This window comes from Coregonus clupeaformis, unplaced genomic scaffold, assembly GCF_020615455.1.
Source record: "Coregonus clupeaformis isolate EN_2021a unplaced genomic scaffold, ASM2061545v1 scaf0154, whole genome shotgun sequence".
Taxonomy (NCBI): Eukaryota; Metazoa; Chordata; class Actinopteri; order Salmoniformes; family Salmonidae; genus Coregonus; species Coregonus clupeaformis.
Window position 1 is genome coordinate 229,664 of NW_025533609.1, and position 12,837 is coordinate 242,500.

General features: G+C 44.1%; 1 protein-coding gene across 1 annotated transcript in view; it reads right to left on the bottom strand.

The window, feature by feature from the left end:
- LOC121571048 (glucosidase 2 subunit beta) overlaps nucleotides 1–12,837 on the bottom strand; it is a 257,435-nt gene that overhangs the window by 150,935 nt on the left and 93,663 nt on the right. Inside the window, exon 10 of the mRNA XM_041882290.2 lies at nucleotides 9,060–9,129. Coding sequence (XP_041738224.1) covers nucleotides 9,060–9,129 — 70 coding nt within the window. The remainder of the gene's footprint in view (nucleotides 1–9,059; nucleotides 9,130–12,837) is intronic.

Below are 12,837 nucleotides of genomic sequence, written 5' to 3' on the forward strand. Positions count from 1 at the left end.
ATGAGAGAGGAAGGATGGTAGGGTGAGAGAGGAAGGATGGTAGGGCGAGAGGAAGGATGGTAGGGTGAGAGAGGAAGGATGGTAGGGTGAGAGACGAATGATGGTGGGTGAGAGAGGAAGGATGGTAGGGTGAGAGAGGAAGGATGGTAGGGTGAGAGAGGAAGGATGGTAGGGTGAGAGACGAAGGACGGTCGGGGGAGAGAGGAAGGAAGGTAGGGTGAGAGAGGAAGGAAGGTAGGGTGAGAGAGGAAGGATGGTAGGGTGAGAGAGGAAGGAAGGTAGGGTGAGAGAGGAAGGAAGGTAGGGTGAGAGAGGAAGGATGGTAGGGTGAGAGAGGAAGGAAGGTAGGGTGCGAGAGGAAAGATGGTAGGGTGAGAGAGGAAGGATGGTAGGACGAGAGAGGAAGGATGGTAGGACGAGAGAGGAAGGATGGTAGGGCACGAGAGAAGAAGGATGGTAGGGCGCGAGAGGAAGGATGGTAGGGAGCGAGAGGAAGGATGGTAAGGTGAGAGAGGAAGGATGGTAGGGTGCGAGAGGAAGGATGGTAGGGTGAGAGAGGAAGGATGGTAGGGTGAGACAGGAAGGATAGTAGTGTGAGAGAAGAAGGATGGTAGGGAGCGAGAGGAAGGATGGTAGGGTGAGAGAAGAAGGATGGTAGGGAGCGAGAGGAAGGATGGTAGGGTGAGAGAAGAAGGATGGTAGGGAGCGAGAGGAAGGATGGTAGGGGGAGAGAAGAAGGATGGTAGGGAGCGAGAGGAAGGATGGTAGGGGGAGAGAAGAAGGATGGTAGGGTGAGAGAGGAAGGATGGTAGGGTGAGAGAGGAAGGATGGTAGGGTGAGAGAGGAAGGATGGTAGGGGGAGAGGAAGAAGAATGGTAGGGTGTGAGAGGAAGGATGGAGAGGAGAGGAGGAGTGAAGGAGAGGTTACTGGAGAGGAGAGGAGGAGTGGAGGAGAGGTTACTGGAGAGGAGAGGAGGAGTGGAGGAGAGGTTACTGGAGAGGAGAGGAGGAGTGGAGGAGAGGTTACTGGAGAGGAGGAGTGGAGGAGAGGTATTGGAGAGGAGAGGAGGAGGAGGGAGAGGTTACTGGAGAGGAGAGGAGGAGTGGAGGGAGAGGTTACTGGAGAGGAGAGGAGGAGTGGAGGAGAGGTTACTGGAGAGGAGGAGGAGGAGAGGTACTGGAGAGGAGAGGAGGAGGGAGGAGAGGTTACTGGAGAGGAGAGGAGGAGTGGAGGAGAGGTTACTGGAGAGGAGAGGAGGAGTGGAGGAGAGGTACTGGAGAGGAGAGGAGGAGTGGAGGAGAGGTTACTGGAGAGGAGAGGAGGAGTGGAGGAGAGGTACTGGAGAGGAGAGGAGGAGTGGAGGAGAGGTACTGGAGAGGAGAGGTACTGGAGAGGAGAGGAGGAGTGGAGGAGAGGTTACTGGAGAGGAGGAGTGGAGGAGAGGTTACTGGAGAGGAGAGGAGGAGTGGAGGAGAGGTACTGGAGAGGAGAGGAGGAGTGGAGGAGAGGTTACTGGAGAGGAGAGGAGGAGTGGAGGAGAGGTTACTGGAGAGGAGAGGAGGAGTGGAGGAGAAGTTACTGGAGAGGAGAGGAGGAGTGGAGGAGAGGTTACTGGAGAGGAGGAGTGGAGGAGAGGTATTGGAGAGGAGAGGAGGAGTGGAGGAGAGGTTACTGGAGAGGAGGAGTTGAGGAGAGGTATTGGAGAGGAGAGGAGGAGTGGAGGAGAGGTATTGGAGAGGAGAGGAGGAGTGGAGGAGAGGTACTGGAGAGGAGAGGAGGAGTGGAGGAGAGGTTACTGGAGAGGAGGAGTGGAGGAGAGGTATTGGAGAGGAGAGGAGGAGTGGAGGAGAGGTTACTGGAGAGGAGAGGAGGAGTGGAGGAGAGGTACTGGAGAGGAGAGGAGGAGTGGAGGAGAGGTTACTGGAGAGGAGAGGAGGAGAGGTATTGGAGAGGAGAGGAGGAGTTGAGGAGAGGTTACTGGAGAGGAGAGGAGGAGTGGAGGAGAGGTATTCGAGAGGAGAGGAGGAGTGGAGGAGAGGTACTGGAGAGGAGAGGAGGAGTGGAGGAGAGGTTACTGGAGAGGAGAGGAGGAGTGGAGGAGAGGTACTGGAGAGGAGAGGTTACTGGAGAGGAGAGGAGGTGTGGAGGAGAGGTACTGGAGAGGAGAGGAGGAGTGGAGAGGTTACTGGAGAGGAGAGGAGGAGTGGAGGAGAGGTTACTGGAGAGGAGAGGAGGAGTGGAGAGGTTACTGGAGAGGAGAGGAGGAGTGGAGGAGAGGTACTGGAGAGGAGGAGTGGAGGAGTAGAGGTATTGGAGAGGAGAGGAGGAGTGGAGGAGAGGTTACTGGAGAGGAGAGGTATTGGAGAGGAGAGGGGGAGTGGAGGAGAGGTTACTGGAGAGGAGAGGAGGAGTGGAGGAGAGCTGCCACGAGTCCTCCACGGTGGAGTAGCTGGGCTGAGCAAAGCCCAGAGGAGGGCGGTCCAGTGGTTTAGGTTAAGGGGGATGGAGGGCTGGGGGGGGGAGGATGCATTACAAGCCGTGAACATGTACGATTCATCTACAGAGCTGCTCCTTTAAACTGTGCCTTGCATGCTAACTTAAGTGACCAGAAAAAAAGCCTGTCCATTATGGCCACGTGAGCCTTTTTGCCCAGTTCAGCTGAGGGCATGTTGTTTCCGCTTACCTCCCTTTCGCCTAGGTCCTAGTTCCTAGTTCCTAGTTCCTTAGGAGATTTGGATTGGTGGTATTATCGCTGTGAAGAGGAGAACCGATAGAGGGCACGGGCATGAATATTGCAAATGACTAATGTTGCACAGGCTTATTTTTGACATATCTGGTTTCTGTAGGGAAATAAAACACTTTTAATGCAGGGGGACCATCTGTTATCTGTTGCTGGTGTTTCAGAGCACAGGCGCGTGGTGTGCACTTATTCACACACACACACACACACACACACACACACACACACACACACACACACACACACACACACACACACACACACAGGCTCCAACTCCTATACAAATTGCATGCTCCTTTTTAATTCAGTGTGGTTGTCAGATGTGCTGTAAATCTCACTGGATCACCTTGAAAACACAACATGGCCAGCCTTCACTTTCAGCAGCTCTAGGAAAAAATGCATTCTTGGTTGTGATTTAGTTATGAGTTATGACTGAGTAGCTACTGCAGGCATTGTAGTAAACAGTAAACATCGCATTCTTGTGTCCAAACAATGTTGTTTTTTTTATATACAAAATGCTGATAGTAGATTTAATGAACCCAACTCCAATGTCACAAGCAGACAATCTACTCTGAGAAATAATATTGTATCCTTTAGTGTGTTCAACCCAATGGAACACGCTGTTCAACCCAATAGAACACGCTGTTCAACCCAATAGAACGCGCTGTTCAACCCAATAGAACGCGCTGTTCAACCCAATAGAACGCGCTGTTCAACCCAATAGAACGCGCTGTTCAACCCAATAGAACGCGCTGTTCAACCCAATAGAACGCGCTGTTCAACCCAATAGAACACGCTGTTCAATTCAATAGAACCCGCTGTTTTTTAACCCAATAGAGAACGCTGTTCAACCCAATAGAAAACGCTGTTCAACCCAATAGAACGCGCTGCTCAACCCAATAGAACGCGCTGTTCAACCCAATAGAACACGCTGCTCAACCCAATAGAACGCGCTGTTCAACCCAATAAAACCCGCTGTTCAACCCAATAGAACATGCTGTTCAACCCAATAGAACATGCTGTTCAACCCAATAGAACACATTGTTGAACCCAACAGAACACGCTGTTCAACCCAAAAGAACACGCTGTTCAACCCAATAGAACACGCTGTTCAACCCAATAGAAAATGCTGTTCAACCCAATATAACACGCTGTTCAACCCAATAGAACACGCTGTTCAACCCAATAGTACCCGCTGTTCAACCCAATAGAACGCGCTGTTCAACCCAATAGTACCCGCTGTTCAACCCAATAGAACGCGCTGTTCAACCCAATAGAAAGCGCTGTTCAACCCAATAGAACGTGCTGTTCAACCCAATAGAACGCGCTGTTCAACCCAATAGAACACGCTGTTCAATTCAATAGAACCCGCTGTTTTTTAACCCAATAGAGAACGCTATTCAACCCAATAGAAAACGCTGTTCAACCCAATAGAACACGCTGTTCAACCCAATAGAACACGCTGTTCAACCCAATAGAACATGCTGTTCAACTCAATAGAACACATTGTTGAACCCAACAGAACACGCTGTTCAACCCAATAGAAAATGCTGTTCAACCCAATAGAACGCGCTGTTCAATCCAATACAAAGCGCTGTTCAACCCAATAGAATGCGCTGTTCAACCCAATAGAACGCGCTGTTCAACCCAATATAACACGCTGTTTAATTCAATAGAACCCGCTGTTTTTTTAACCCAATAGAGAATGATGTTCAACCCAATAGAAAACGCTGTTCAACCCAATAGAAAACGCTGTTCAACCCAATAGAACATGCTGTTGAACCCAATAAAACCAGCTGTTCAACCAAATAGAAAACGCTTTTCAACCCAATAGAACGCGCTATTCAACCCAATAAAACCAGCTGTTCAACCCAATATAAAACGCTGTTCAACCCAATAGTACCCGCTGTTCAACCCAATAGAAAACGCTGTTCAACCCAATAGTACCTGCTGTTCAACCCAATAGAACACGCTGTTCAACCCAATAGAAAACACTGTTCAACCCAATAGAACCCGCTGTTCAACGCAATAGAACCCGCTGTTCAACCCAATAGAAAACGCTGTTCAACCCAATAGAACACGCTGTTCAACCCAATAGAACACGCTGTTCAACCCAATAGAACACGCTGTTCAACCCAATAGAACACGCTGTTCAACCCAATAGAACACGCTGTTCAACCCAATAGAACACGCTGAAGAATACAGTGGAGGCATGCTTCCTACAATGACAACAATGGAAACTAAAAAGTAAACTATCTTTATCTTGAAGTTAAACCGGGCTGCATGAAATGAAGAACAAACAAACTGGTTGTAAAAATGATTTGCAGCCGCTCCTGGAGGGAGCTGTTTCTTTCTAATCAAAAACCTCTAAAAATAAAACAATAAACAACTTTTATAAAACTTCAATTTCCCTCAAAGAGTGTCTTAACAGCTGTTATAGATTTTACAGCAAGAGAGTATATCAGTGATTACAAGAAATTCACAGTTTAATGCCAAGGGTAACTGACTGTATGTACTGTAGGGTAACTGACTGAATGTACTGTAGGGTAACTGACTGTATGTACTGTAGGGTAACTGACTGTATGTACTGTAGGGTAACTGACTGAATGTACTGTAGGGTAACTGACTGTATGTACTGTAGGGTAACTGACTGTATGTACTGTAGGGTAACTGACTGTATGTACTGTAGGGTAACTGACTGAATGTACTGTAGGGTAAATGACTGTATGTACTGTAGGGTAACTGACTGAATGTACTGTAGGGTAACTGACTGTATGTACTGTAGGGTAACTGACTGAATGTACTGTAGGGTAACTGACTGAATGTACTGTAGGGTAACTGACTGTATGTACTGTAGGGTAACTGACTGTATGTACTGTAGGGTAACTGACTGTATGTACTGTAGGGTAACTGACTGTATGTACTGTAGGGTAACTGACTGTATGTACTGTAGGGTAACTGACTGAATGTACTGTAGGGTAAATGACTGTATGTACTGTAGGGTAACTGACTGAATGTACTGTAGGGTAACTGACTGTATGTACTGTAGGGTAACTGACTGAATGTACTGTAGGGTAACTGACTGTATGTACTGTAGGGTAACTGACTGTATGTACTGTAGGGTAACTGACTGAATGTACTGTAGGGTAACTGACTGAATGTACTGTAGGGTAACTGACTGTATGTACTGTAGGGTAACTGACTGAATGTACTGTAGGGTAACTGACTGTATGTACTGTAGGGTAACTGACTGTATGTACTGTAGGGTAACTGACTGAATGTACTGTAGGGTAACTGACTGTATGTACTGTAGGGTAACTGACTGTATGTACTGTAGGGTAACTGACTGAATGTAATGTAGGGTAACTGACTGAATGTACTGTAGGGTAACTGACTGTATGTACTGTAGGGTAAATGACTGTATGTACTGTAGGGTAACTGACTGCATATACTGTAGGGTAACTGACTGTATGTACTGTAGGGTCAATGACTGTATGTACTGTAGGGTAACTGACTATCTACTGTAGGGTAACTGACTGAATGTACTGTAGGGTAACTGACTGTATGTACTGTAGGGTAACTGACTGTATGTACTGTAGGGTAACTGACTGAATGTACTGTAGGGTAACTGACTGTATCTACTGTAGGGTAACTGACTGTATGTACTGTAGGGTAACTGACTATCTACTGTAGGGTAACTGACTGTATGTACTGTAGGGTAACTGACTATATGTACTGTAGGGTAACTGACTATATGTACTGTAGGGTAACTGACTGTATATACTGTAGGGTAACTGACTGTATGTACTGTAGGGTAACTGACTGTATGTACTGTAGGGTAAATGACTGTATGTACTGTAGGGTAACTGACTGAATGTACTGTAGGGTAACTGACTGCATGTACTGTAGGGTAACTGACTGCATATACTGTAGGGTAACTGACTGTATGTACTGTAGGGTAACTGCCTGTATGTACTGTAGGGTAACTGACTGAATGTACTGTAGGGTAAATGACTGTATGTACTGTAGGGTAACTGACTGTATGTACTGTAGGGTAACTGACTATCTACTGTAGGGTAACTGACTATCTACTGTAGGGTAACTGACTGTATGTACTGTAGGGTAACTGACTATATGTACTGTAGGGTAACTGACTATCTACTGTAGGGTAACTGACTGAATGTACTGTAGGGTAACTGACTATATGTACTGTAGGGTAACTGACTGTATGTACTGTAGGGTAACTGACTATATGTACTGTAGGGTAACTGACTATCTACTGTAGGGTAACTGACTGAATGTACTGTAGGGTAACTGACTATATGTACTGTAGGGTAACTGACTGAATGTACTGTACTGTAGGGTAACTGACAGTATGTACTGTAGGGTAACTGACTGTATGTACTGTAGGGTAACTGACTGTATGTACTGTAGGGTAACTGACTGAATGTACTGTAGGGTAACTGACTGTATGTACTGTAGCGTAACTGACTGAATGTACTGTAGGGTAACTGACTGTATGTACTGTAGGGTAACTGACAGTATGTACTGTAGGGTAACTGCCTGTATGTACTGTAGGGTAACTGACTGAATGTACTGTAGGGTAAATGACTGTATGTACTGTAGGGTAACTGACTATCTACTGTAGGGTAACTGACTATCTACTGTAGGGTAACTGACTGTATGTACTGTAGGGTAACTGACTATATGTACTGTAGGGTAACTGACTATCTACTGTAGGGTAACTGACTGAATGTACTGTAGGGTAACTGACTATATGTACTGTAGGGTAACTGACTGTATGTACTGTAGGGTAACTGACTATATGTACTGTAGGGTAACTGACTATCTACTGTAGGGTAACTGACTATCTACTGTAGGGTAACTGACTGAATGTACTGTAGGGTAACTGACTATATGTACTGTAGGGTAACTGACTGAATGTACTGTACTGTAGGGTAACTGACAGTATGTACTGTAGGGTAACTGACTGTATGTACTGTAGGGTAACTGACTGTATGTACTGTAGGGTAACTGACTGAATGTACTGTAGGGTAACTGACTGTATGTACTGTAGGGTCACTGACTGAATGTACTGTAGGGTAACTGACTGTATGTACTGTAGGGTAACTGACTGAATGTACTGTAGGGTAACTGACTGTATGTACTGTAGGGTAACTGACAGTATGTACTGTAGGGTAACTGACTGTATGTACTGTAGGGTAACTGACTGAATGTACTGTAGGGTAACTGACTGTATGTACTGTAGGGTAACTGACTGAATGTACTGTATGGTAACTGACTGAATGTACTGTAGGGTAACTGACTGAATGTACTGTAGGGTAACTGACTGTATGTACTGTAGGGTAAATGACTGTATGTACTGTAGGGTAACTGACTGTATGTACTGTAGGGTAACTGACTGAATGTACTGTATGGTAACTGACTGAATGTACTGTAGGGTAACTGACTGAATGTACTGTAGGGTAACTGACTGTATGTACTGTAGGGTAAATGACTGTATGTACTGTAGGGTAAATGACTGTATGTACTGTAGGGTAACTGACTGTATGTACTGTAGGGTAAATGACTGTGTGTACTGTAGGGTAACTGACAGACGGAGTAAGACAGACAGATGGAGTAAGACAGACAGACAGATGGAGTAAGATAGACAGACAGATGGAGTAAGACAGACAGATGGAGTAAGACAGACAGACAGATGGAGTAAGACAGACAGATGGAGTAAGACAGACAGACAGATGGAGTAAGACAGACAGACGGAGTAAGACAGACAGATGGAGTAAGACATACAGACAGATGGAGTAAGACAGACAGATGGAGTAAGATAGACAGACAGATGGAGTAAGACAGACAGATGGAGTAAGACAGACAGACAGATGGAGTAAGACAGACAGATGGAGTAAGACAGACAGACGGACGGAGTAAGACAGACAGATGGAGTAAGACAGACAGACGGACGGAGTAAGACAGACAGAAAGCCATGATGAGTATCTGAGATGGGTTCAGGAGGAGAAACAGTATATGTGGTGCCAAAGGGACAGTAGAAACAGACATTTAATATATGGCCACTCTATCACATACTGTACATGTCTTTCGAATGGCAATTCTGATAAAAAAAAATTGGGTGTTTTTTTTTCTTCTGAACAACAACACACACACACACACACACACACACACACACACACAGGATTAGTCATCCTGGATCCGATGCCGATCTGTGGAGCATGATGGTTTGGTAAGATGTAGAGGATGGAGGGGGGTTTTTGGCGATGGTGGAGGCGAGGCGTACTGACTTACCGCTCACGGCGGCCTTGATGTTGGGGTCTTCATCTGCCAGACTGCCTGGCACACCATGTCTCCCTTTGATCTATGGACACGTCATGGAAGGAGAGAGGGTCGAGAGAACAAGGTGAAAGATACACAGTATATTCTGAAAGGACTCTATAATACACTATGAGAGGTTAAACAGCAGCATAGCCTGCGTGGCATATTGAAATGCAGCACTGGAATATCAAAATATTGACACACTTATCTCCCGTTTGAGAGGTCACAATCGTGCTTTAGTGTATTTACTGCTGTTTAGATTTATTTTGTTGATGCTTACGGGCATTTCCAGAAAAAAAATTATACTGTAGTGATATTAAATATGTGCAGTTCAAAGCATTTTTTTTTTTTTTTGTGGAGCACCATTGATGCTTAACTAGACTAAATATGGCACGACTACTCCAGGGACAATGGAATGCAGATGTGATGTTGTGTTCAAAAGCACTGAGAGCCAGTGTCTTATCTCGCCCTTTGAGTGAGAGACATTGCCAAATGGATTGTGGGTCACTTTCTCTGAGGAGACCGAACACCTGTTTAAAGATCACATGGACACTGGTTCCATTGCATAAGGCGTCACTGATAGAAACGCATCGTTCTTGAGACAGAGGGAGAAAATAAGTGGGATATGACCCCCAACATTTTTTTTTTTTTTTTTTACATGATTGAACATGATGTGGAATGCAAAGAACAAAATTATTATAGTATTAAAAAAAAAAAGTGCAGTGTGTGATTTATGGTATATGTTTGTGTAATTGACAATTCAACTATGTTACTCGAATAAATTGTATTGTAACACTGAAGTGCACATCCTCTTCGAATGAAGAGTACGCCGAATTTTGACCACAAACTTTGTCTTTGTTGTCACACATGGAGGTATGACTTAAAGTAAAAAAGAAACACAAAAAACGATTTGAATCTTCAAGCTGCCAGACATGCTTCCTGATATTAACCAGTACATGAAAATACAGTAGTGGCTGAACTATAAATTACAGTACTGGCTGAATTATAAATACATTAGTGGCTGAACTATTAACTACAGTAGGGAACTATAAATTACAGTAGTGGCTGAACTATAAACTACAGTAGGGAACTATAAATTACAGTAGTGGCTGAATTATAAATACATTAATGGCTGAACTATAAACTACAGTAGGGAACTATAAATTACAGTAGTGGCTGAACTATAAACTACAGTAGTGGCTGAACTATAAACTATAGTACAGGCCGAACTATAAACTATAGTAGGGAACTATAATTACAGTAGGGCCTGAACTATAAACTACAGTAGTGGCAGAACTATAAACTACAGTAGGGAACTATAAACTACAGTAGGGCACTATAATTACAGTAGGGGCTGAACTAAACTACAGTACAGGCGGAACTATAAACTACAGTAGGGAACTGTAATTACAGTAGTGGCTGAACTATAAACTACAGTAGGGACTATAAATTACAGTAGGGGCTGAACTATAAATTACAGTAGTGGCTGAACTATAAACTACAGTAGGGAACTATAAACTACAGTAGGGGCTGAACTATAAACTACAGTAGGGAACTATAAACTACAGTAGGGGCTGAACTATAAACTACAGTAGGGGCTGAACTATAAACTACAGTAGTGGCTGAACTATAAACTACAGTAGGGGCTGAACTATAAACTACAGTAGTGGCTGAACTATAAACTACAGTAGTGGCTGAACTATAAACTACAGTAGGGGCTGAACTATAAATTACAGTAGTGGCTGAACTATAAATTACAGTAGTGGCTGAACTATAAACTACAGTAGGGACCTTTGAGGGGTCTCTTCCCAGACTGCCAGTGTGTTTTACTGTTTGGATATTCAATGGGGCACTGGGGGTATTTGTCAACCGAGAGACAGCCAGGCCCAGACAGCTAGGCCCAGACAGCCAGGCCCAGACAGCCAGGCCCAGACAGCCAGGCCCAGACAGCCAGGCCCTGGTAAATGAAAAGGGAACATAGACTGGAAAGCATTAATTAATTGACAAGCAGATATTTCCCAGTTTATTATTATCAAACAGACTTCATTTGGTTCCCTACCCACAGCGCTGACTTGAGGGACTTATCTTATAAATACAGCCCTAATCAAAATAAATGGCTAAACGCTCGGTGGGAGTTGAGGGCTATCTACATTTACATAAGAGGGAACTGGTACAATTTAAATAGCTGCCCATATGCACTGAGTGAGGTCCAAATTCGACTGAGAATATCGACTTATGTAAAAAATATAAATAAAAATCCCCACGTCTTATTTTTCCTATTTGGCAGACCCATATCTCTGACAGCCAACTGTGAGTGACATGACGAGGCCTCCTTCTGCAAGCGAGATGTACTGAATCCCCTCAGCAGTAGGCTATGTATCCTCCTCCTCTTCCTCTTCCTCCTCCTCCTCCTCCTCCTCCTCCTCCTCTGTTGTTCTTGCTGTTCTGATGAGCTGTTCCATCGTAATGGGGGAGTGATTTCAGGCTCAGGGCCTCTGGGGTCTTTGGTTGCAGGTCAGTGAGGTTGGCGAGAGAATGGTTGTGATGGATATGTCAGTGCAATGTAAGACCTTTTACTCTTCAGGGGATCTAACAGAATGAGGATCTCGGAATCCCAGACATTCTGTAATAGTTATTTATTACAAACAGTTTTTTTTGTGTGGATTTTACTGTTGTATTCACTACAGTGTTTTTTTTTTGCAAGATATTAATATAGTATACAATAGTATTTACAGTTTACTGTAGTGTTTTTGTTGTATTATCTTTGACGTAGAAGTGGAGTCATTCTCCTTGAGGAAACCTGCTGGAGAAACACTAAAAGAGCCAGTTCTCCATAACCTGCAGGGAACACAATAATATGGTCTATACTTGGCTTGTAGGTTTCTCACTCATGGAATACAGTGTGTAGCATTAATACAGTGTGTAGTATATCTAAAGTGCAACCATTTTGAAAGAATATGCTCCTAAATATTTTTGCTGTGCGACCTGGAATTAAAAAAAATTGGGAGCACCAGTGTGCCTAGAAAAAAAAAAAAAAAGTTATGGAGATAATAATTGTTGTAATGTAATTGCTTCATCACGCTGTTGTGTGCGAGCTAGGGAAAAAAGCGAGCGCATATTAGTTATCATGGTGGTACCATTACTAGAGCAAAAACGGCTTGCCCAAACAGTTCAAATGACCCATAGTACCGGCGCAATGTATTTTTTCTTCCCATGGCGGATTGGCAGGCCGCATTTCACATTCATAAACCATGTTCTAAAACTACTTCAGAGGCATTTTTTTAAATTTATTTTTTACATTTTGTCCAGTCATGTTGCCTCATTAGCTAGCTAGCTAGCTAACAACCTGGTAACTTTAGTAGTAGGCTACATCCGAACATTTGGGGGCACAGAAAGAACAACCTGTTCGCAGAGCATTTTGTATTATTCTGTATGTAAACCCGAGACACTCCATTTAGTATGATATGTTACATTTCGTATGATATGTTCCGAATTACAATTTGTATTATCTGTTACGAATTTGCAAAATGTATAATATGTTACGAATTCTAGCTAGGTGGCTAATGTTAGCTAGATGGCTAACATTAGCTAGGCTAGGGGTTAGAGTTAAGGATAGGGTTAAGTTTAAGGAGTTAGGTTAAAGGGTTAAGGTTAGGGGAAGGGTTATCTAAAAAGGTTAGGGTTAGGGCTAGGGAAAGGGTTAGCTAACATGCTAAGTAGTTGCAAAGTAATAAGTAGTTGAAAAGTTGCT